At 45.4% G+C, this 20,686-nt stretch overlaps 5 protein-coding genes across 5 annotated transcripts; 2 read left to right on the top strand and 3 right to left on the bottom strand.

Annotated features, from left to right (window-relative positions):
* Nucleotides 1-355: 355 nt before the first annotated feature.
* On the bottom strand, nt 356-4,505 carry AOL_s00078g409 (uncharacterized protein; the record flags this gene model as incomplete). The annotated part of the gene is made up of 5 exons (XM_011123672.1): nt 356-436; nt 552-932; nt 994-1,427; nt 1,490-1,832; nt 1,887-4,505. 5 exons carry the CDS (start codon nt 4,503-4,505, stop codon nt 356-358), a joined length of 3,858 nt encoding a protein of 1,285 aa, XP_011121974.1.
* Nucleotides 4,506-9,495: 4,990 nt separating this feature from the next.
* On the top strand, nt 9,496-9,975 carry AOL_s00078g408 (uncharacterized protein; the record flags this gene model as incomplete). Its single annotated transcript, XM_011123671.1, has 1 exon — nt 9,496-9,975. The coding sequence occupies one exon, from the start codon at nt 9,496-9,498 to the stop codon at nt 9,973-9,975; it is 480 nt and encodes a 159-aa protein (XP_011121973.1).
* An 887-nt stretch (nt 9,976-10,862) lies between these two features.
* Nucleotides 10,863-12,565, bottom strand: AOL_s00078g407 (uncharacterized protein; the record flags this gene model as incomplete). The annotated part of the gene is made up of 4 exons (XM_011123670.1): nt 10,863-11,198; nt 11,277-12,219; nt 12,314-12,398; nt 12,475-12,565. The coding sequence occupies 4 exons, from the start codon at nt 12,563-12,565 to the stop codon at nt 10,863-10,865; spliced, it is 1,455 nt and encodes a 484-aa protein (XP_011121972.1).
* A 2,828-nt stretch (nt 12,566-15,393) lies between these two features.
* On the bottom strand, nt 15,394-16,303 carry AOL_s00078g406 (uncharacterized protein; the record flags this gene model as incomplete). The annotated part of the gene is made up of 7 exons (XM_011123669.1): nt 15,394-15,436; nt 15,504-15,544; nt 15,611-15,655; nt 15,722-15,996; nt 16,065-16,077; nt 16,158-16,175; nt 16,253-16,303. The coding sequence occupies 7 exons, from the start codon at nt 16,301-16,303 to the stop codon at nt 15,394-15,396; spliced, it is 486 nt and encodes a 161-aa protein (XP_011121971.1).
* A 1,614-nt stretch (nt 16,304-17,917) lies between these two features.
* Nucleotides 17,918-19,921, top strand: AOL_s00078g405 (uncharacterized protein; the record flags this gene model as incomplete). The annotated part of the gene is made up of 7 exons (XM_011123668.1): nt 17,918-18,360; nt 18,525-18,781; nt 18,843-18,967; nt 19,035-19,219; nt 19,278-19,334; nt 19,396-19,748; nt 19,803-19,921. 7 exons carry the CDS (start codon nt 17,918-17,920, stop codon nt 19,919-19,921), a joined length of 1,539 nt encoding a protein of 512 aa, XP_011121970.1.
* Nucleotides 19,922-20,686: the final 765 nt, after the last annotated feature.

Genomic DNA, 20,686 nt, shown 5'->3' with positions numbered 1-20,686 from the left:
ATGTAGGGGCTGGTAGACGGGCGGAAAAGAAACCTTGGGTTTCAATGACAGGTGGATAAACCCCGTACATGAGGTAACAAGAAGATAATAGGGAAGATAGTGTAGGGGACGAAAGAAAAGGAAAGGGGAAAGAAAAATCAATGACAGGACTAAGACATTATCGCCACTTTGCTCTCGTACGTCTTAAGGATCATACTACCGTTCATTCGTCATCTAGTCGTATATGTGGAAAGATTATACATTGGGGAAAGTGTTAGATAGGGAAAAAAAAGAGCAAGAGAAACAAGGGGGGGGAGAAGTAGTGTGCTCCAAATGCGTAAGTAGTCAAGGCGACGATCTGGGAGGTTAAATGATTTTAAGCGCGTCCCTGTTGCTTCCAGAAATCGAGAGAAGCAATTACGTCTTCTCCCCCATCGTCTTCGTAGGCGTATAGGATCTAAAGTCGCCGAGTTAGTACATTCCGCTAATAGGAGCCCGAATTTCAGTTGGATACTTGCCTCTCTGGAACTTTCGTGAAGCATTCGGATGTTCTTTCCCGCAATGATTGAGACCATTCCTCCACTTTCCATGTTCCGGATTTCGATGAAATTAGGCTCAAAAGCCAAAATGTACGGAGGTTGCAGGGCAAATGCGGTGGGCTGGCCCTCCCATTGTATGCTCCAATCTGGGCGAGCTCGCCATCCATTTCGGTTAACGAAGAATGAGAAGTCGCTGTAATTGAGTAAGAACTCTCCGCCATTCAACCGATAGATTGCAATTGGTTTGACGTTTTCGCGTCTTTGTACAAAGTCTAGAGAGGTATCGGCAGGGTCTAGGAGGGTTTGCGTGTCCAAAGTTTCTAGTGACACTACTTCGAATCCCTTTGCACACCCAACGCATAACTTCGATTTGAGGAAGTGTATGGAGGAAGCCTCAGAAGGGATGTAGAATTCCTAGAAGGAAGTATATTAGTATTAAAATGTGCGCAAATAATTTTTGTTGAGAAGAGTTTACCTTAAATAGTTTTAATGCATCCTGGCCGCCAGCCAAGAGCTTTCTAAAAGCGGGTTTGTTGCGTCCCTTTGCAAGGGTATCCATTGGTTCGTAGACCTTAACTGTAGCACTCATGCTGCTGTTCTTGACGCAGCACACAAGAACACGGCCGAGACAGACGCCAGTCTTGAAAAAGTTGACGTGGCCTTGGATACGCTTGTGGCGTTTGCTAGCCATGGCGGGTTCTCCGGGCTCCGTGATTGTCTCGATTGGGAACGAATAGGCTGTCTTTTCGGAGAGAACCAACAGTATCTGGTATTCCTCAAGAACGTCAACCTGAGACACTTGAGGGATATCGATAACCTTCTTAGGAACGCCTTGTGCGGTAGAGCCTGGTCGCCTATCGGAAACGAAGATACCCGTATCCGTGCCGTAGACCAATTTCCGGCCACCATCTGATGAACTATTAGCTGGAGAAGCCAGAAAAAGAGGAAGAAGAAGAAGAAGTGCTGCGTACCCATAGGAACCAAACAGTTGACTTTGTTGGTGGCAAAGTTGAAGAAATCATCACTGAGAACCTCCTTAGTGAAAATGTTACTACGCTCTCGAAGGGCCGTTTGCTGTGCTTCAATGTGCTCCATCCACTTTCGGCGGCCTACAACAGTCGCGGCAAATAGAGACAAAACGTAGCCCCGCTTTCCAAGATGCTGGAATGTTATAGAATAGCCGTTCTTGGCATTAGCATCAGCCTTTTGCTGGTTGCCTGCCTTGGGGAGTAATGATGATGGCGGGCGTTTAATGCCTCTCTCGGGCAAGACTTCGGCCATCTCATTGATAACTAAAAGTTCGAGGGGGATAGGCTGTTCAAATTAGCGGGTAGTTATAGGAATCATGACAACTCTGCGACCACTTACCCTCTTGTAAACTTTATACTGGTCCCGCTTGTTGACAACCTTAATTTTGACCAGAAGAATAGCATGGTCAAACAAAAAGGCCTGGATATCTCCAGTTCCAGTATCAGTGGGACTTCTTTTCAAACTTCCTTTGAAGATGAGCTGCCTTCCTTCCTCCGTAAGTTTTAGATCGACTTTGTCGGCGGGTGCAAATTGAAGTTGCTGGTCCAGCTGCATGAGATTGAAGGTATTCTCCGCCCTTCCGGATTCAACATTGACCTTGCTCAAGCATTCACGGATCATCTCGATGGCCTTAGGCAAATCTTGCTTGTCTGGATTGTCTTCTGCTGTATTCTTCAAAACCGCCTCTAGAAGCAAGGGATATCTTGCAAGACGGGTTGTTGGTTTGGTCAAATAGCCGTTCAGCTCCAACTTTCTTGACTCCTTCATACGTTCAGTTTCCTCGACAAAGCGTGCAAAGGCCTGGTTGCTTGCCTTTTCCCGCTCAAATTCGTATTTCCCATACAATTGGTTGGCGCCATATTTGATGAAAGGATCGAAATGCGGAACGTATTCTAGGAAGATGTCACCAATGTTGTGGATCACGGCGTTGTTTTGTTGTCTCTTAGTCAGGGCTTCTGCGAGTTTGGAGTTCACGCTGTGAACCTCGAGCATATTTGAAAACACCTTTTTGATGAACATTTCTCGCTTGAATTCGACGATAGGTGACGGAGGAACAGTGCTCTTTAGTGGTTTCATCCAGAAATCACGCAAGTATTCCAGATCTTTGACGAAATCGCGTTCAGTGTAGATAACCTCGCAAATGACTTCCTGTCTCTTCTTCTCCGAGTCAGAAACACTTTCAGCAACTTCCTTGGGGACACTATGTATCCACAATTTCTGTTCTTTTTCGTCATTATCATGCAAACTAGACCTGGAGGATTCTCTCTTAAGACCAGGTAGGGGCTGCATATTGAGACGAGCCTGTTGCTCTAATCGACGGGGACAGGCAATCGAATAGCATAGTCGATCTCGAGTACAAGTCGGAGAGTAACATTCCGTCAGCAATGTGAAAACGCCATTGACATCTGTCTTATCTTCATCAACGAGCCTCTCTCGGAACTGATAAACCTCGCTGCCGGAGTCTCGCAGTCGGTGATCGTACGTAACGTCATGAAAGAACTTCTGTGCATCTAGCGCACGTCCTAGGAGGAGAGCCAGGTTCCGGTCGCTAGTTTTGATTATGTACGCGATCATATCGACGGCCTCAGCTCCGGTAAATGCTGACTTATAGGTGAGTTCGTTCTTCATTCTGTCTCCGATTTGTACCCTTTCACGGAAGACATCTGCAACACGAGAAAGCAAGGCAGGATAGACCAGCGGTGCCCTTCGCGACATCGTGAGGATGGTCGACTGCTGGGAAACCATTGTCTGAGCTCGCGATTGGGACGACTGATTCTGTTTAGGCGCCATTGCGGAATCCGGTGTTTGTGAGGTAGGAGTATACGATGTCGGAGTGTAAGATGTCGGGGTAGCGGCCGGTGTGACACTAGAGGTGGTGCTAGCATAACTAGGAGTCCGGGGTTTAACACTACTATTATTTGAGGTGACGGAATTATGTGACATCTGCGACATCTGCGACATTTGAGAGGCAGAGGACATGTGAGACATCTGCGAATCCCTATTCTCCGGTCGGGAGGGAAACGTGCTGCTCGAGCTCCGTTGCGATAGCGCAGGCGACGATCTGTAGGCGTTGGCAGATGATTGCTGAAATTGACTGTCAAACTGCGGTGGGCCTCGACCTTCAGACGCAGACGGGTTGTACGGTTCTTCGCTTGTGTCCCGAGCTCGGAAGGGTATGACACGGCCGCTCATAGTTTGTGCCCTTGAAGCATCTCTAGGGTCGGGCATAGGAGAAGTCATTGACATGGATCGTTCATCGACACGTTCGGGGATATGTCGCCCTTGAGCTGTTTGGCGAGCCATAGGGTTCACGACCTGGTGGGGTGGAGGGCGATGTGGTGGTCCAGAAGGCCCACCCCCAGGCCCCTGATGGAAAGAACTGGGAGGTGGACCATAACTAGCCAAGGACCTGGAACGATTAGGATCATTGTTCATAGCAGGACCCGGATGACCTCCCGGGCCGGAGGGTGGGTAGAAGCGATTGGGAGGGGGACGATTGAAGCTCGGAGGCGGCATACGCTGTTGTTGAACGTACGGGCGTCGTTCCGGTGGAGCTTGTTGGTGGTATTGCTGAGGTTGTGGAGGTCCCTGGTGGTAGCCCTGCGGGTGCTGTGGGGGTGGAGGTCGGCCGTAGCCACCACCGCCACCACCACCACCACCACCATTGGGCATCCCCTGAGGTGCATAGCCGTTGGGAGGTCGCTGATGCTGTCCGGGCGGCGGATATCCATTAGGTTTCTGGTGTTCGTAACCGTCGTTGCTAAAATCAGAAGGCGGTGGCCGTTGCACGTTGCCCATTGTCTGGGAACGTGAGGGTGGCGGCATAGGAGACTGTGAGTTCATGGTTTGTGATCTCCCAGGGGGTGGAGGTCCACCAAAGATGTTGGAAAATGCAGCATCTCGTGCAGACGGCGACGGACCGTTATTGTAAGTTCGACCGTGCTGGGGCTCTGCCATCTTCGTCCTATTCGTTAAGTGCCGATAGGTTGCAAGTTAGCTTGCCAGAAGCCGACTGATAAGCCCCCCTAAAAACACCGTATCGAGAAACAAACAGGCCGACTTTCGGGACTCGGTGAGGGAAAAGACGTACACCTGAGTAAAAGGGTAGGCGTTAGCGCCGGAGATTGTCGATTGTAATTGCCAATTCAGATGTTTCGCATTCAATGGTCGGCTAGATGTCCAGTTTTTGATGGAAGGTTGTCGATTTTTGCCGGACACAGAAGCCTTTGGTCACAGCACCAGCACCACCAGCAATGGTAGTAGCAGTAGAGATAGATCTAGGCGCCAACTGAGAGAGAGGGAGAGAAAGGTCGTGTATTCAGACAATCGGGAAGAGGACGATATAGTACGGGCGGATCCGTTCGTATTCTAGGAATGATAGTAGGGAGCAGTAGTAGTAGCGAGGACGTAGGAGACACCTGGTGCCAGCGAGAGACACAGTTGGTGATGGATAAAAAGACAGTACCGGATCCAGATAACTGCCGGAGATTATTTATTTGATCTTCCCAAGCCACAGATAAAAGTCGAGGGTCTTCAGGGGGGTCCTGTCCGTTTACTTCCAGACCGTCGGTGTTATCGTGACCGGTCGGCCCTTAACTAGCGTGGAGGGTGGATGTGTGGATGTAAGTATATAGGAATAGGTCCAGGCCGAGTACGTGTAACCGAGGCGCTGCAGCGGGCAAGCTTGGAAGCAGGGCAGAGCAGTTCCTGTCTTATCCAAGGCCGGACTAGTCAGGGGCGAGATCGAGATTGGTGAAGCTGAAGATATATATGGGCGATGTCGGCGTCGGTGGAGCGTGGAGAGGTGGTGATGGTGTTTAGGTGAGATGTCCCCTGGATGTTCCTTTTTCTGAAGGAGAGCAGAAGTTGGTGATGTGATTCGATGCCTCAACCACACATTAACACTGCACTGCACCGCAGACAGGTATAGTCGACTACATATTACTCCTGACAGCTTCTCATTCCAGTCCGCCACCAAACATGCCCTAAAAATCCATGCCCTTTGTTGCAAATTAACTAAGCTTGAAGAATTCTAGTTCCAATGGGCAGGTCGATGGAGCAGAAAATATCTTAAGATAGGCGAGTTCGCGAGTAAAAAGCATCGACGGAACCGCCACTTCTTGGCTACAACATGCGATGACTGCTCGCTCGACAAACTACGCAATGCTCGTTTCAGGTTGATTGCGAGACCCCTGTGACATGGCTTCTACCGTATAGATACGCCCTGGCATGATGCTAGATTTTCAAACCTTATAAACTTCGATAAACCATCCGGTTCATATCGTCGCGGCGGGTCAGCCAATGCTATAGCCGGCAAGCTTGGCGGGGATATTCTCTCTTCTGCATCTGCTTCATACTTTCGCTTCGACGTTTCTCAGCCTCCACGGTTAAACAGCAGCGTTAAAACGAGAAAGATTTTTCAAAATAATAATAAAATAACAAGGATAAATTCTCCTATGGGGAATTACTCAACTATCGGTGGTTTAAAACATCATTGCATTGCATTGTCAAGAACGAGATTAACTTGTCCGAGGGGTGGTCACGTGTTTTACGCTACCGGCTTTCCCGGGATGACTTTTAATTATAAAAATCAGCTAGCGTCCTTGAAAGACACCTGGGTATCTATTCAGACAAGGAAGTTAGGCGCAGTTTATAATAAAAATGGATCGATCTATAGGTCTTAAAAAAAAAAGGATCAAATAGTTTGACAGTATACGATCGCAAGGTACCTATATAGATATATCGACATCGAGGTATGTACGTATACACATGATATATCGAGAGCTGCCTGAATTAACTAATCAACTCCGAAAGTTTGAATGATATTGAATTTGCTAATCGAGATTCTGACATCTCTGTATACTATATATACTTATAAACCAGATGAATTCGACGGCTAAGATCTATATCAATGTGTGTAAGGGTACAACCAGCCAGTTAATCTTGATATTGAATTAATTGTACGAAGGCGGAAAAAACAACTGAATCAATACCTTCAATTAGCTATAGTATGTAATAAAAACATAGCTTCTCTCTTGGAGTACTAGGGCAAAGGTCGCGCGGTAGAATTTATCAATACGGATATCCAAGACAACAGTTTTTCATATGTTTGATCCATTTTACACTGACCGATGTCTTGTTACTACAAGTGCTTGGTAATATTAATCAGATAACTTTCTAGCCTTCATCGACTTCAAGTCAATTAAAGAATCGAATCTGCCCGAGAATCATTGAAAAGACCTCCTGATTTTTAACTAACCAAACATTGCAAACATTGGTAGAATTCCCATCGGACCTGGCTTTCCAAAAGCAGTAGATTATTGGACTTATTTAACTATCCTGGGAAGGCATGCAGCCAGTCATTGCATTGGTACTATCCACCATGAGATATATAATCAATCCCCCCGCACATTATATGCACAACGGTGCCAGCTGTAAGAACGCTACGGATCAAGGCATCGACGCAGCCATTGATGCATAGGAAACGCAAATGGGCTTCGGCGTTCTCTTCAGCGTGAGTTGTCTTGCATTGCATCGAGTTTAATGTTCAATTTTGCTTGCCTGATAGTAACCCCTTGCCGTGTTCATATGCACATATGATGCTCCGGACCTGTTGTTGTTAGGCGTATTATGCATGTAGCGTATTGCACCAGATCGTCGACTGCAAGTTAAATCAGTACTTAGAATAAATTAGTATCTACCCCACCTAGTTGCACTAAAATTTAGAATATTACTTGGTTATTCTGGCGTTCGAACGCTAAGATTCATGGAAATATCATTAAATGTACAGGTTTACAGGTTCGGGTACCGTACGATCGAAGAAATTCAATATCGATTGGAAGAAAACCAGGAAATATTTCATGGGAAACTACAATCTATATTATTGAAGAACTCGAGTTCCAAGTTTCGTTTCCAGGCTCCCTCAATCATTAATATGTATGTACATAAACGCTATGAACTATCGTCCTAGAGATACTCTCCATCGATATCACTCAAGTTAACTAATTCGTGATAAATTTAAATGGTCGCTGGAGCATCTGCATCTCGTTATTTTTTTTTAAAAAAAAAAAACTTCTCCACTACTGCAAGGTCTAGGATGAGGCCACTAGCAGATGCATGGTGTCTTTAATAAACAGAGTCATAACTGACACTTCATCCCGAATTACTGTACTGACCATGTCCTGCATATAAACATAGACTTCCTTTGGTGCGCATACGCGAATACGTATGTACCTGTCATCGATGCATCATGTCAATTAGTGAGCTTTGACGAATCATTCCACGAGACAGACATTACGCAAACACATCAAACACCATTGCGATTTGAATTCAGTGATATGCTCACACCCGTCTACGTGTCATTGATCGACGAGCTATGCACGGACTCATGTGGCCACGCGAGCTGCTTGGGCGAAATTTGGACAACATGCAAAGGACTAGATGCCAAACACTTCAAACAATATGGACATCATATCAAGGCATCGCCGTTAATGCGGGTCTCTCCGAATAAAACTTAGGGCTAGTCCGGAGCCGTTTAGGACCTAAAATCTATGATTTAACTAAATGTAAGCCTAGACAGACTCTGTATCGGTATATCTCGCAAGAAAATGGGCAATGAACTAGACTTACTTTGTTACAGCTGTCAGAACCGCTTCATTGATATCTACTAGTTAGATACAATAAGCTAAGGGAAAACTCCCCTTCTGAAAACTAAGACACACGCATCTGCAAGGCCATTTTGGTGAGGCCCTGGCCCAAGGCCGCATATTGGGTATGGGTGTAGTCCCGCAGGCCCGCAGAACAACAGAAACGGATCCAAACCCCTCTATTAGGGTGAGTTGTCATGCATTGATCTATCATTTTACAGGATCGATCCGGGTAGGAGTGGGTAGCAAGGAAAGATAAACACGGTGATGATGTAGTAATGGTGGAGGAGGGAAAGAAAGAAAAAGGAAGTTCGTGAGTCTCTCTACCTTTCCGGAAGCATCCTCAATCGTCCCTCGAGACTAAAGATATATAAGCCTAGCTAGCCCAGCTAGGAGACAATGATCCCCACGAACTCCCCCATTAAACTCACCTCAGTCAGGCTCATTGTTACTTACTTACTTAGTACTTACTTCCCTCCCTTGTGCCTGACTTATTACTACAATTTGTAAACTTATCAAATCAAGTTCTTTGCCTTTTCAAAAAGTTTTTATTCAATCAAACCGGCGTCAGAAAATCACAATGACGACGCAACCAAATTTTGAACAATCCAGCTCCTTTGCAGTAGCAGAAGCCAGTTCGGCCATTCCACGAATTCGTCAACCAAAAACTACTAAAACAAAAAAGCGGAAACAATGGAACCCTATCTGGAAGCTCGTGTTACAATTTTCACTTGCAGTGATTTGGTACGGGTTATGTGAACTTTACCAAGAATATGAAACGAAATTATGCCTTGATCTTGACAACGAGGTAAGCTACATATATGCTAGGGTCTATGTGATCTGAGTTCCCTTCCTACGCCAACTCCAAGTACCTCTGGATCCTCTATAAACATCCAGATATATGGATATAAATATTAAATGCGTTAAACTTTAGATCTATAGAACTATAGAACTTTGCTGATATGCTCTCCGGAGTAACATAGAAACATCACCATACCAGCGAATGCAGGGACCTTTTAAAAAAATACTACTCCGACACAAGTAGTAGATTTAGAATTACCGAATGGGCCCGAAGTACCTCCATTTTCGGATCTCAACTTCCTTGGTGTACGCTCCCAAATTGCTTTTTATTTCTCGATACTTAACGGTTCATGCTCCTAAATTAATACTGCTTTATCTGTGCTTCAGACATTACCACCTTGATAAATATCGTGGCTAAATCTTTTAGTCACCCGGAATATAAGAGATTAATTGCTTTGATTAGTCAAGCCTGTCTTGTGTATCAAATTGTATTCCTTCCAATGGAGTATCATCGGTTTATAGAAGATCAAACCCTCAAAGACTTGGAGACTGAGGAGAATAATACCACGGATATTACAGCACCCAGCTACAGATCGTTGTACCCATATGGCGTGGATTTGAATGCTGAGAAGAAAACCAGGGAACCGGAGCCTCAGCAGCAGCTAGAACCGGGGCCTCAGCAGCATCCAGAACCGGAGCCTCAGCAGCAGCTAGAGCCAGAACCAACTCAGCAGCTACTAGAACCTCAGGAGCAACAAGAACTTGCGGGACCAATTTTGGTGTCGGGAAGCTCGAAGCAGCCCGGTCGAGTAACCAGGTCAAAATCACACAAGAACCCATCACAGGGGCGGACAGAAGCAGGTTCAAGACCTCGGAGGCATTCGGACCTGTCGTATGGCAATGCAGACCAGAGCTTGAATTCTAGGTCTTTTCAGGAAGACCAGACGGATGTATCAAGAAAGAAGAAAAAGAACAAGTAGAGTCTCCCATCCTTTGCAGATAAAAATTTTGTTTGGCGGCCCGAGGAATTCCAGTGCCGCTAATTCCGACCTCAAATAAACAGCGGTGGACCCTTGTCGAAATTGAAGAACATCTTTAAGCAAAAATCCACCAAGTAAATCTTAAGATTGGAATCAAAAGTACGATATCGCGACGTGTAGGTCAAGAGTATGTATGTCAAAATGTACCAGCATCATGCACTATTGTGTTCGGATTTATCAAAATTCAGTGGCTTACCATTTTAGTACGAACATTCATGTATGATACATACATAGCTAGATAGTGCTACGGAGACACTGATGCAATTGCAATCCTCTAGCTAGTCTGGAAATATCCAAATTTGCCTGCTTGTATCATACCTAGCCTTTATATCATATGGCTATCCTCCGTTTACATTTTCAAGATTCGAATATATATTCTGTTTTGTTGGATTTTTTTATCTGACAACTCTTTTCTGATAATACCTCAGCATCGAGACTGACGATATAATACCCAAATTGCTATATTTGAGGGTATCTGTGGATAATGATATAATTGCATATTTGCAAGTTGAATTCATGAATACTTTAAGCCTGTCGACGTCATGCATCACAAACACTTAACTATCAGCTGTGTGGTTACATAAAGTACCCACTCAAGTTAATTAGCAAGCAAGTCTGGGAACCAGACCAGTCACGTCTGGGCTTGTTTCCTATATACGTGTACTAGTCTCATTCCAGGCATATGACTCGCGATGACCAACTAGATTTTAATGCTAATCAAAGATAACGTGACATACATAGGTTATAAAGTAAAGAAGATATATTCATGATACAATGCCTTTACCGGTGATCCCAATCAATGCTTTTCTTGAGTCTCGTTTTCAAATTTAAAACAAAGACGGAGTACCAGCAGTCCATCCATCCTCAAACTCAGTCGAGTTAACATACCCATCACCCAAGGACCTCCTTGCAAGAGCACATCCACTCAAACAGACGGGCCTATTGCAGCAAGTACTAATAGCGCATACCTCTCCCTGTGCGCACTCTGCGTTAGATGAACATCCCGCAAGCGGTGCACAGGGAACATTCGGTCCGCAGAATCCATTACCACTGGCTTCCCTAAAACAGAAACAAGCAACGCCACAACCGTTAAGACTACCGCAAGATGAACCATTGCAAGCCTCAACAGAGCATTGACCGTTGCTGCAGATTCCGGAAGCGCACTGTAAATAATACTATCAGCATACTTCCCATAACTAGATGAACTCTCCCGTATAGAAAGGTTTAGAAATGTAACATACCTTGTTCCCACATCCACCACAATTATTCGGATCACTTAGAGCATCCTGGCAAGGTCCTTTGTTACAACTGATCTGACCGGGTCCGCACTCCACGTCCTGTTTACAATAGTCACAAAGCTTCTCTCCCAAATAAGCTCCAACTCCAGCACACAAATACTCACTAAACTTCGAAGCGCCCAATCTGCCACCAATAAAAACGCCTAATAAAGTTGTAGGAACTCCAACTTCAGGCCCGAAAACATTTCCAAGAAACCCGATAGCACCACCGACTTGTCTTCCAATCAACCCACCAACTTGTACACCAATACCATTGCACAGAGCTTTACCAGCCGCACCAGCAAAGATAAGGCTGAACCGACTGTTACAGAAGAATTGAACGGCATCACAGACGGGGCCCGATTGTCTTGACATCAACAAGTTATGTCTCTTCGATACCCCATTTTCTTCCAGAACAGTTCCAACAACCGAGATCTGACAGTTTCCCGCAAACGCCTCAAACGTGCCGTTTTGATAGATAACAAGTGTATTACCAGCGTTATCAGATATAGCAATACGATCTTCTCGAGACAAATCGAGAAAGAAAGGTCCATTAGTAGGATCCTGCAAGACAACCTGGTTACCTTCATACTGCTGGTATGAAAGGCCGCCGTTTTGTTGAGAGAATGCATCGTCGCTTTGACCGATCACTGAACCTGTTGGCGTGGACCTTGGACAACCTTCAGGAGATACGACGAAGACAGCGTTGATGATATCGCTAGTCGTAGGTGTAGGTGGGGATACCGTGGTAGTCACACGAGTTACTCCTATGCATGCGCAGGCACTAGAGTATCTAGCAGAACCTGAGCAAACAGAGGCATAGCTTGGAATCGCGGTTGGGTTGGAGGTTTCGAGGTAGGCTGTAGCTGTAGTGATGGTGGTTCCACCAGTAGTAATAGTCGTGGTGCTGATTATGACGAGTCAGCAATGTCCTTTTTATAACCATGAACATATATATATTCTATCTAAATATCTAGATATATAAAGAACAAGAGATATACCTCGTCCTTTGTCGAACCGTAGCACTAAAGAAGGAAGAACAGTCTGCAGTTCCAGATCTGGTCGGAAATGCGGAAGCTCTCACGGCTAGGCAAAACAAAACCTATTAGCATCAATGCTTCTCATCAAGTCACCATCTTCTTGCATATACAAATAAACTTACCTCTCAAGCAATTATCCGCCGCACAACCAGCCAAAGCCAGATCAGCGGCATACAAAGCGCCGGTTAAAACGAGAACACTCGTGAATCGCATGATAAAAGAAAGGGCAGTCTACCGCCAACTTAATTCAATATAAGAGTATGTTAAGTGAATATAGTACTAGAATTATATTATATAGATAGAGTTATACCGAAAAGCTGATTAAAAGAACAAGAAATCCCAAAACCAGTGACACCATCATCTTATATATACGTACAGATATATTCGCAATACGCACAATGAGGCTTTTCAGTTTTGGAACCTCGATTGCAATATTACGATAGGCAGCGCAAGAATCCTCCCAAACTGGATCCTCGACAGCCGCAGCAGTCTTTCCGTGAATAATACGTAACCCGAATACCATGCATGTGCAACCTAGCAGCCTGTCGAACCTTTGAGCACCTTAATCCCTGGCCTGGACAAACCAATTAGTTACCGGCTGGCGCATTAGATCTGATGGTGAACCAAAATCCCATAACATTGCGGCTGATTTCTAACCATGCCTTGAGGGCAAGCATATCCCAAAGAACATAGTATGTTCTTCCGTGTGTCTGGGTATGAGAGCGCACTGGTATACCCCAGTCTTCAAAATGATATCAATTTCAAATAACCTAGCTTAGTACAAGCCATACCCGTAGGAAATCCCATGGCCTAAGAATACTACATAGTGCAGTAGGAGAAATTCCGAATGGGGAAGTATATACGTGTGTACCTATATCCAACATGTAACATACGTACATGTGCATATGCACAATTCCCTGACTTACGGACTAAGATTCTACGAAATCTATCATGGGAAGCCACGGTATGTTAAACATCCGTTTTAAATTTAACAAGATAAATTTACTAATAAATTTCTGGGCCGCTGGGTCGAACTCCTAAAAAGGGCCTCGCAGCTAAATTACGAGCCTCCGAAGGCCACCTATAAGTAATATTACTAAACCCCGGATTTTGATTCCTCAAGTTCCTCACCGTCTCAGCCGTACCAGTACTACCACACAGTTCGTTATAATCACCCGGTACCCGAGGATTTAAACTTCAATGGATTTTGTTATAAACATGCAGGCATTCAATACCCTTGAAAAAAAAAACGCAAGGAGTTATAAAATCTAGAAATAGCTCTCGGATATCCCGGCGTGTAGTCAAGAGCTTTCTAACAGGCGGCTTTCGAATGAATGATGTCCTCGTAAGTCAAGTAACTGCATGATTAGCCTCGAGACCCCGCATGATCATTCATAGTTATAACCTCAGTATTCCTTTCCCTTTCAATTCTTTGCCCTAGAAGAAACCTAAAGTGCCCTGATAATCGATCGATCGACCAACCGTTTAGACGAGGCCCGATGGATTACACTAATACAGAAATAAAACTAATATTAAGCCCTAGGTAACGGTCCGCGTGAATAAGCCTTGCCCGCCGCCTGTAAGTTCGAGTTACTGAATATCCTGATTGGATAGGCAGTATCGGACTTTCAGAGGGAACTCTCTGCAGGGGTTATGGGTGTACATACGTGCAGGGTCAGCCAAGATTGGGGTTAAGCTCAGGCTGCAGGCTCTGGGCATGTCCGATGCATCGATTGCGTAGACTTCACAGCTTTGGTTACACACAAAGCCAAAGGAACTTGCCGTTTAGTAACTGCGGAGCCGCTGTTTCCCTGGCCTGGTCAGCTAAGGTGCAGAAGGTATACGCAACAGAAGAATGAAACAGGAACTGGGTGCTAAAATGCGGGGAAGGCCGACGTTACTCAAGATTCTAGAATTTCAGTCACATAAAATATTAGTATCGGAAATTCTTAATGCTCGTCATGACTTAACATTACGAGTAAAGACTAAGGCTTCGCTCCGGTAAGCCTAGGATTAATATATGCAATATCAAAATTGAAGTTCTAAAAAAGTATCCCAGCAGGCTAGAAATTTAAAAGAAACCAGCACAGGCTGACGTACCCCAGTCCATATCTCCGGATGCGCAAGCCGGGGTTCATGAGAATTTTTCTCCCATGCATATTGGGCTGATAATCCTTTGGTTTGCAGCCTTTTAATTAATTTCCAGCACGGTTGTTGGATCCATGGATCCATGGATCGATTGACCGTGTTTGTGGTACGAGTTTGGACTGAGCGAAGAAACCATGCTTTTAATTTCTAGAACCTCCCCAACTGGAATCTTTTTAGGCGATATCGACAGATTAGCCTACGCCAATTGCGATTGTGAAACTCGAAAGACTTTTAAGTATAAGCGACTACGTCGGTTATCCTTACAGTAGAACGTTTACATATAAATTTCAGGACTTGCGCCAGGTTAGAATGCAACGTCAACGCAGTATGCTGGAGAGCTCGAGGCCGCAGCATTTGGAGCTGCTTCTTGAATCACTAAAACCGAGAGATCGCGTATGAATGCATTGAGGCCAATGGATCTGCGATTTTTTGAGAATACTCTCAATCCCCACTCAATTCCCGATAGTAGCAAGCATGGCACTTCTCCAACATACCTAGTGGGGGGCGTCCTAGATTCATTTGGGCACCAATATCGAAATCAGCTTCTAGTGCTCCGAAGCATAGCGAAGTCAGTATATAACTAGCACACGGCCAAGGGCCAAATAGAACCCCGAAGAATCATCAGACTGCTATGTAGGCCTTGCGAGTAGAGAAAAAAGTATGGGCGAAACTGCCTGGACCTGAAATCATTGCTAGAAAGCCCACAATAAGATAACTGTCGTCAAACCCAATGTATATTCCCCAAGATTAAACGAAACACGCTTCTATGATGCTAATAATTCCAAGTAATGATACAAAACCTTACCCAAGAAGGTAAGACGGCTGAGACTCTCCTTCCTGCCACTATACACCTGACTAATTTTCTCGTATCGTAGGTCAAAGGATGGGGGCGTTTAGCCGCTTCCTTTGGTGTTCAAGATCAGTGCGACAATGAGACTATCATATGATACAAAGTCAGCTATTTTGTGAAAATGAACCAGGTTTGATTGTCAGCAAGACTTACCCGTATAAACCCAAAACTTCAGCGAAAATTAAAATCAGCACCTAGACGGCACGTTAGCATCGGGGAGCCACTTTCTTGCCACCTGGCCGATAAACCCGCGAACTTACCATCCCAACATACACCCTGCTCTGCGATAAGTACGCTCTTACACCCTAAACACAAAAGCCAGTCAGTATCGGTTTCTTAGACAACCGAATGAACCCGCCGCAAAAACCTACCGCATCTCCAACCTTGCCAATCGCATACCCCGCACCCAAGCTTGAAAGCCCCACACTCAATCCCGCCGCTAAATGTAAAAACCCCTTAAACAAACTATAGCTTAAAGTAGGGTCCAAATCGCTGGCGATTAAGACCGATACCACTAGAGAATAAACCCCCAGAATACCGGACATGACGACGGGAATTAGGGACTTCATAATGAGTTCCGGTCGAAAGATACCGACACCGGAGATACCGATTCCGGACTTGGCGGTACCGTAGGCTGCGCCGGCGCCTGTGTAGGAGGAAATAGTTAGATGTTGGACCCTCCGTGAAGGCTAGTAAGGGGGTGCTTGAGCATACATCCGAATACCATCTACAGTCGTACCACGGTTTCTATCAGCTGTCTATACCCCGTAGTACCATGCCCAGACAACTATCGAGTGGATAACCTACAGCAAAGGCAACTCCGGCCTAGTCCAGCACAGCAAGTCAGCCGATCATTCATTAACAGCATGTATGTGCCCAGAGCAGAAGGATTATATATATACCATGCCAAAGAACGGCGCAAACGCTGGTGTAAATTGATTGTGGTCCGACATTGTTTATGATGTTGTATTATAACTGTCGGGGTGTGGTGAACGCCCTAGTATCTACGAGGGTACTCCGAAGACGAAGGACGCGAAGTTGAGGTTGGTAGCGTTGGTTACGACGATGATGTAGTTCTTGGAAGTGCACACGTTTGACCGTGTTGGTTACGAACATCGCGCCAAGGCCACAACACATTCCCATTCAAGGCGACAGGGTCTCCAGCCTCGACAGATTTTGCGGTAGCGGGCGGGATAGCGACTGCGCGCACAGCGTCGACTCTCTAGCCCTCAAGACTACGATAGAATTTATCTTCCCTAACAACCCCAATATATTTTAAATACGTAGTCTAAAGCGTCGTCTTTACAGAATCCCTGAATCCTAACTACCATCTACTACATACCAAACCCCACAAGGATACCAGGCCAGGTATATACACGAACTTCAGAGTAGGCATAATATGGATACAATCTTTGACCAACTAATCTACGATCAGTATCTAGATCAATTACGTAGTACGCTAGGACCAAGATCCAATATCTGAGATTCGAGAACACCACTGCCAGGGACTCCAAAAGTATGGCGTACAGATCCGTACGGACTGCCAGATGACCCGGCCGGCCTTCACATGGCCACGGATAAGGACCCACCTCATTGCATACTTCAAGCAGGTCCCACGGTTTTACAAACATATACTAGTTAGCCACCAGGACCAGATGCCAATATCAGAAGTTACGTCGGCATGGAGCTCGTGCAGCGGAAAAATCAAGTTTGATATTGCAAGTACTTGCTTTCAATCGGCCCAAATTACCACAAGCTCGAGTCAGCGAGCTCTTGTCCCAGGGAGGGGCCTAATTCCCTAAAAGCCACCCGTCCAACATCGATTCTGTCTTTGGCGCTGTCCTAGCTGGAAGAATGCTAGCTTGCACGGGACGGAAAATAAAGAAGAGCAAACGACGCTATTATGCAAGGGTGCCCTCTCCTCAAACAAAGGCTCTGACGCCCGGTACCTGTCCCGATGATATAACCGTCTACTATAGCTGAAGCTACCTAGTGTTCAGATACACACCAGCCTAAACATGGAATTTGTACAATGCAGCCCTGTTTTTCTTATAACTCCCTCATTCCCCTTTCATATTCCGATGCAATGCCTCTGTCTCTCTCCCCCATCACCACTTCTTCTTCTCTCGCGCCTCGTATATAAATATATGCTTTCCATGGTGCCATTTTAACCTCCTCCTCCAGGTGTTAAACTTGCCGGCCGGTGAAATAAATATCCTTTCAAGTCTGTTCCAGGAACAGACTTTCCAACCAACCACGCCATCCAATCCAAAGTTTCGGCTGAATTTTCGCCAACCAGGCATTTTAAACTCGACCGTCAGAAACCTCTTTTCCGTGTATAGTATCTGGGTGTTTCAGCCATCACGGTGTCTCTAAGCTTAAAACGAACTCATTGCGACGGCGACGGACCATATGGCCGTACTTCTACGACTGCCTGCAAAATCCACAAGCCGTCTGCTTTAGATTCCGATAACTGTGCATGTTCCGTCGCCGCTGCAGCACCTGCAGGAATAGATATTAACTCAAACAGCCCATTCGCCCGCCCTCCTCTTCCTCCTTTCTTCGAAATGACTTCCACTGCTTCGAGTCCCCTACCCCTCTCCGGCTTTCTGCCTGTCGCCTCAACCCACGTCCTCCAGTCGCAGCGCCCGCAATCGAATAAGCTTAGCCCCTCATCGATTCCGAACTCTAGCGGCGCCGCCGGATACTCTGACATCCCAAAATCCGCTGCAACATCGCCCAACAACACGCCGTTTCAGGGACCTGGTTTCCTTTCAAACAGCGGTAGCAATCAAAGCAACATCCAATCTCCAACTCCAAATTTCTTCATGTCCAACCCGCTGGTACTGTCCCCGCAGGTCAGCACCAACTGCAGCGCCGCCCTGCGCGATTTCCACCTGTCGGATTCGCATTCTGGCCATAACTCGCCCGCCGCGAGCTCAGATACCTATTTCGATGAAGACGATATGGAAATTGATATGACAATCGAGGATCCGTTTGGCCGAAATAAGTATAAAACCACCTCCCCAAACCGAATCTCGTGCTTTTATATTACCACGTGCGATTTTTCTCTCGTGGTTGGCAGAAACGTTTGTTATCGGACGTTTACATCATTCGTGCGATCATGCGACACCAAAACCACAAGCTAACCACAAAACTCTCCGCAATTCACAGGATGAATCCATCGCCGCCATCCCACGCCACAACTGGAAATATAAACGAGGCGCCGCAAAAGATCAAATCTATAGTCAGTGCTAGAAATACTGCGGAGACAAGAAATGCATGCCCAACGCTCCATGCACATCAATTCGAACTTCTACGGACGTTAGGTACTGGGACATTCGCTAGAGTTTGGCTAGTTAGGCCGAAGCGGGAATACAGAACTTCAGGGACGGAATTCTATGCACTAAAAGTGCTCAAGAAGAAAGATGGTAAGGTTTTACGCATTGCATTAGTCAACACGCTGGATAAAACTAACTATGGACGATATAGTGGTCAAGCTCAAACAGGTTGAGCATGTGCTCAATGAACGCATGCTGCTGAGTGTTTCACGGCCGCAGCCGTTCATCGTTGACCTATTTGCCTCCTGGTCGGACCGAGAGAATTTATACATGCTAGTAAGTCCATTTTGGAGCCTCCTACGATTTCTCACTAGAAAGTTGTTAATTAATGTTGTCTCTGTAGCTGGAGTACTCACCCGGCGGCGAAGTTTTCACCTACCTCCGAAAGATGCGCCGGTTCAACCAGGTTCAAACGCAATTTTACATTGCATCAGTCACACTTATTTTAGAGTTTTTGCACGACCGTGGAATCGTCTACCGTGACCTAAAGCCTGAAAACATCTTGTTGGATGCAAGAGGCCACGTGAAGTAAGCCAGGCCTTTTCTCGAAACATAAAATTAAAATATCTAACCGAGAACGAAACAGGCTGGTTGATTTTGGGTTTGCAAAGAGAATCGGCTCTCAAGAAACCTATACTCTATGGTATGTGCCCGTTGCCCGATTCTTAATCCCCCAAAAAGAGTCTAACCATAGTCATCTGTAGCGGTACACCCGAATACCTCTCCCCAGAGGTAATCCAATCTCGAGGTCACACCACGGCTGTCGATTGGTGGGCCCTCGGCATTCTTACATATGAATTCCTTTGCGGTTTCCCGCCGTTTTACGATAACTCCCCGTTCGCTATTTATGAAAAGATTGTTCAGGGGCGGATATCTTTTCCGGCATCATTAGACGAAACCACTAGAGATTTTGTTAGTAGGTTGTGTGAGGCAGATCTTTCAAGCCGATTGGGGAACTTGGTCAATGGTGCTAGAGACGTCAAGAACCATCCATTCTTCTTTGGCATTGATTGGAAAGCTTTGGGGGAGCAGAAGATGAATGGGCCGTTGGTACCTGGTAAGCTCCTTTTCAGTCGATTTTAATGGGTTGGCTTGCTAAATATCGATGCAGAGTTGTCGTTTCCCGGTGATACAAGGTACTTCGACGAATATCCACACCCGTCGCCAGATTTTGAACCCTATAAACCGGAATCACACCCACAGGAAGAGAACTTTTTCAGAGATTTTTAAAAGCTGCACGGAGGAGGAAGGTTAATGTTGGATGAGTTATAATTTTGAGGCCATATATAAATGGGCCCAAATTAACGGTAATGAAGTGCACGGAGGAATGAACAAACAGACAACGAAACGAACGACCTATATTTATAATCTCCCTTATCTTCTTCTCTACTTTCGAAATTACAAATTGTGGGCTGGCTGGCTGGCGGGCAAAGCAACTTTTTTTCCTCTCGGTTTCTTCTTTCTCTTTTTCGTTCCCTAGAAAAGGGGTGGTATTCGTTTTGTAGGAATCTTCTCACGGCTTTCCTTCTTCTATCATAATATTTTTTTTATCTTTATTTTTATTTCCATTTTTCCATTTTCCCCCAAAGATATCCCATTCCTTATGCGCGGTTGAGGAGTTTGAACACCCTTTATTGTATTTATTTCTTGTATTTAGGAACTCTTTTTTTGGCGCCAATGGGAGAGGTATTTTATTTTGTTTTCCATGCTACTAATCGGAGGTTTGATGTTATAATAATACACCATTGGTTGAGCTTGATTTATGTTAGGTAGTACTTAGAGAGCAGTCCTTTGTCAAAATATCCATACCATTTGAAATCTATTGTCATGCTGTCGATCTTCTCGTCTAAAATTATAACCAAGGCTACATACTATGTTTTGCTCAAAACTTGATTATTCACCATAACTTTCACTGGCCGGGGGCGCTTGATCAATTGAGTTCACCAAACAACCCATATTTACAAATTTACCTGTAAGTATTCACCTAGGTCGAAG

Source organism: Orbilia oligospora (assembly GCF_000225545.1).
Source record: "Orbilia oligospora ATCC 24927 unplaced genomic scaffold scaffold00078, whole genome shotgun sequence".
NCBI lineage: Eukaryota > Fungi > Ascomycota > Orbiliomycetes > Orbiliales > Orbiliaceae > Orbilia > Orbilia oligospora.
This window is presented reverse-complemented; position numbering and strand designations above follow the sequence as displayed.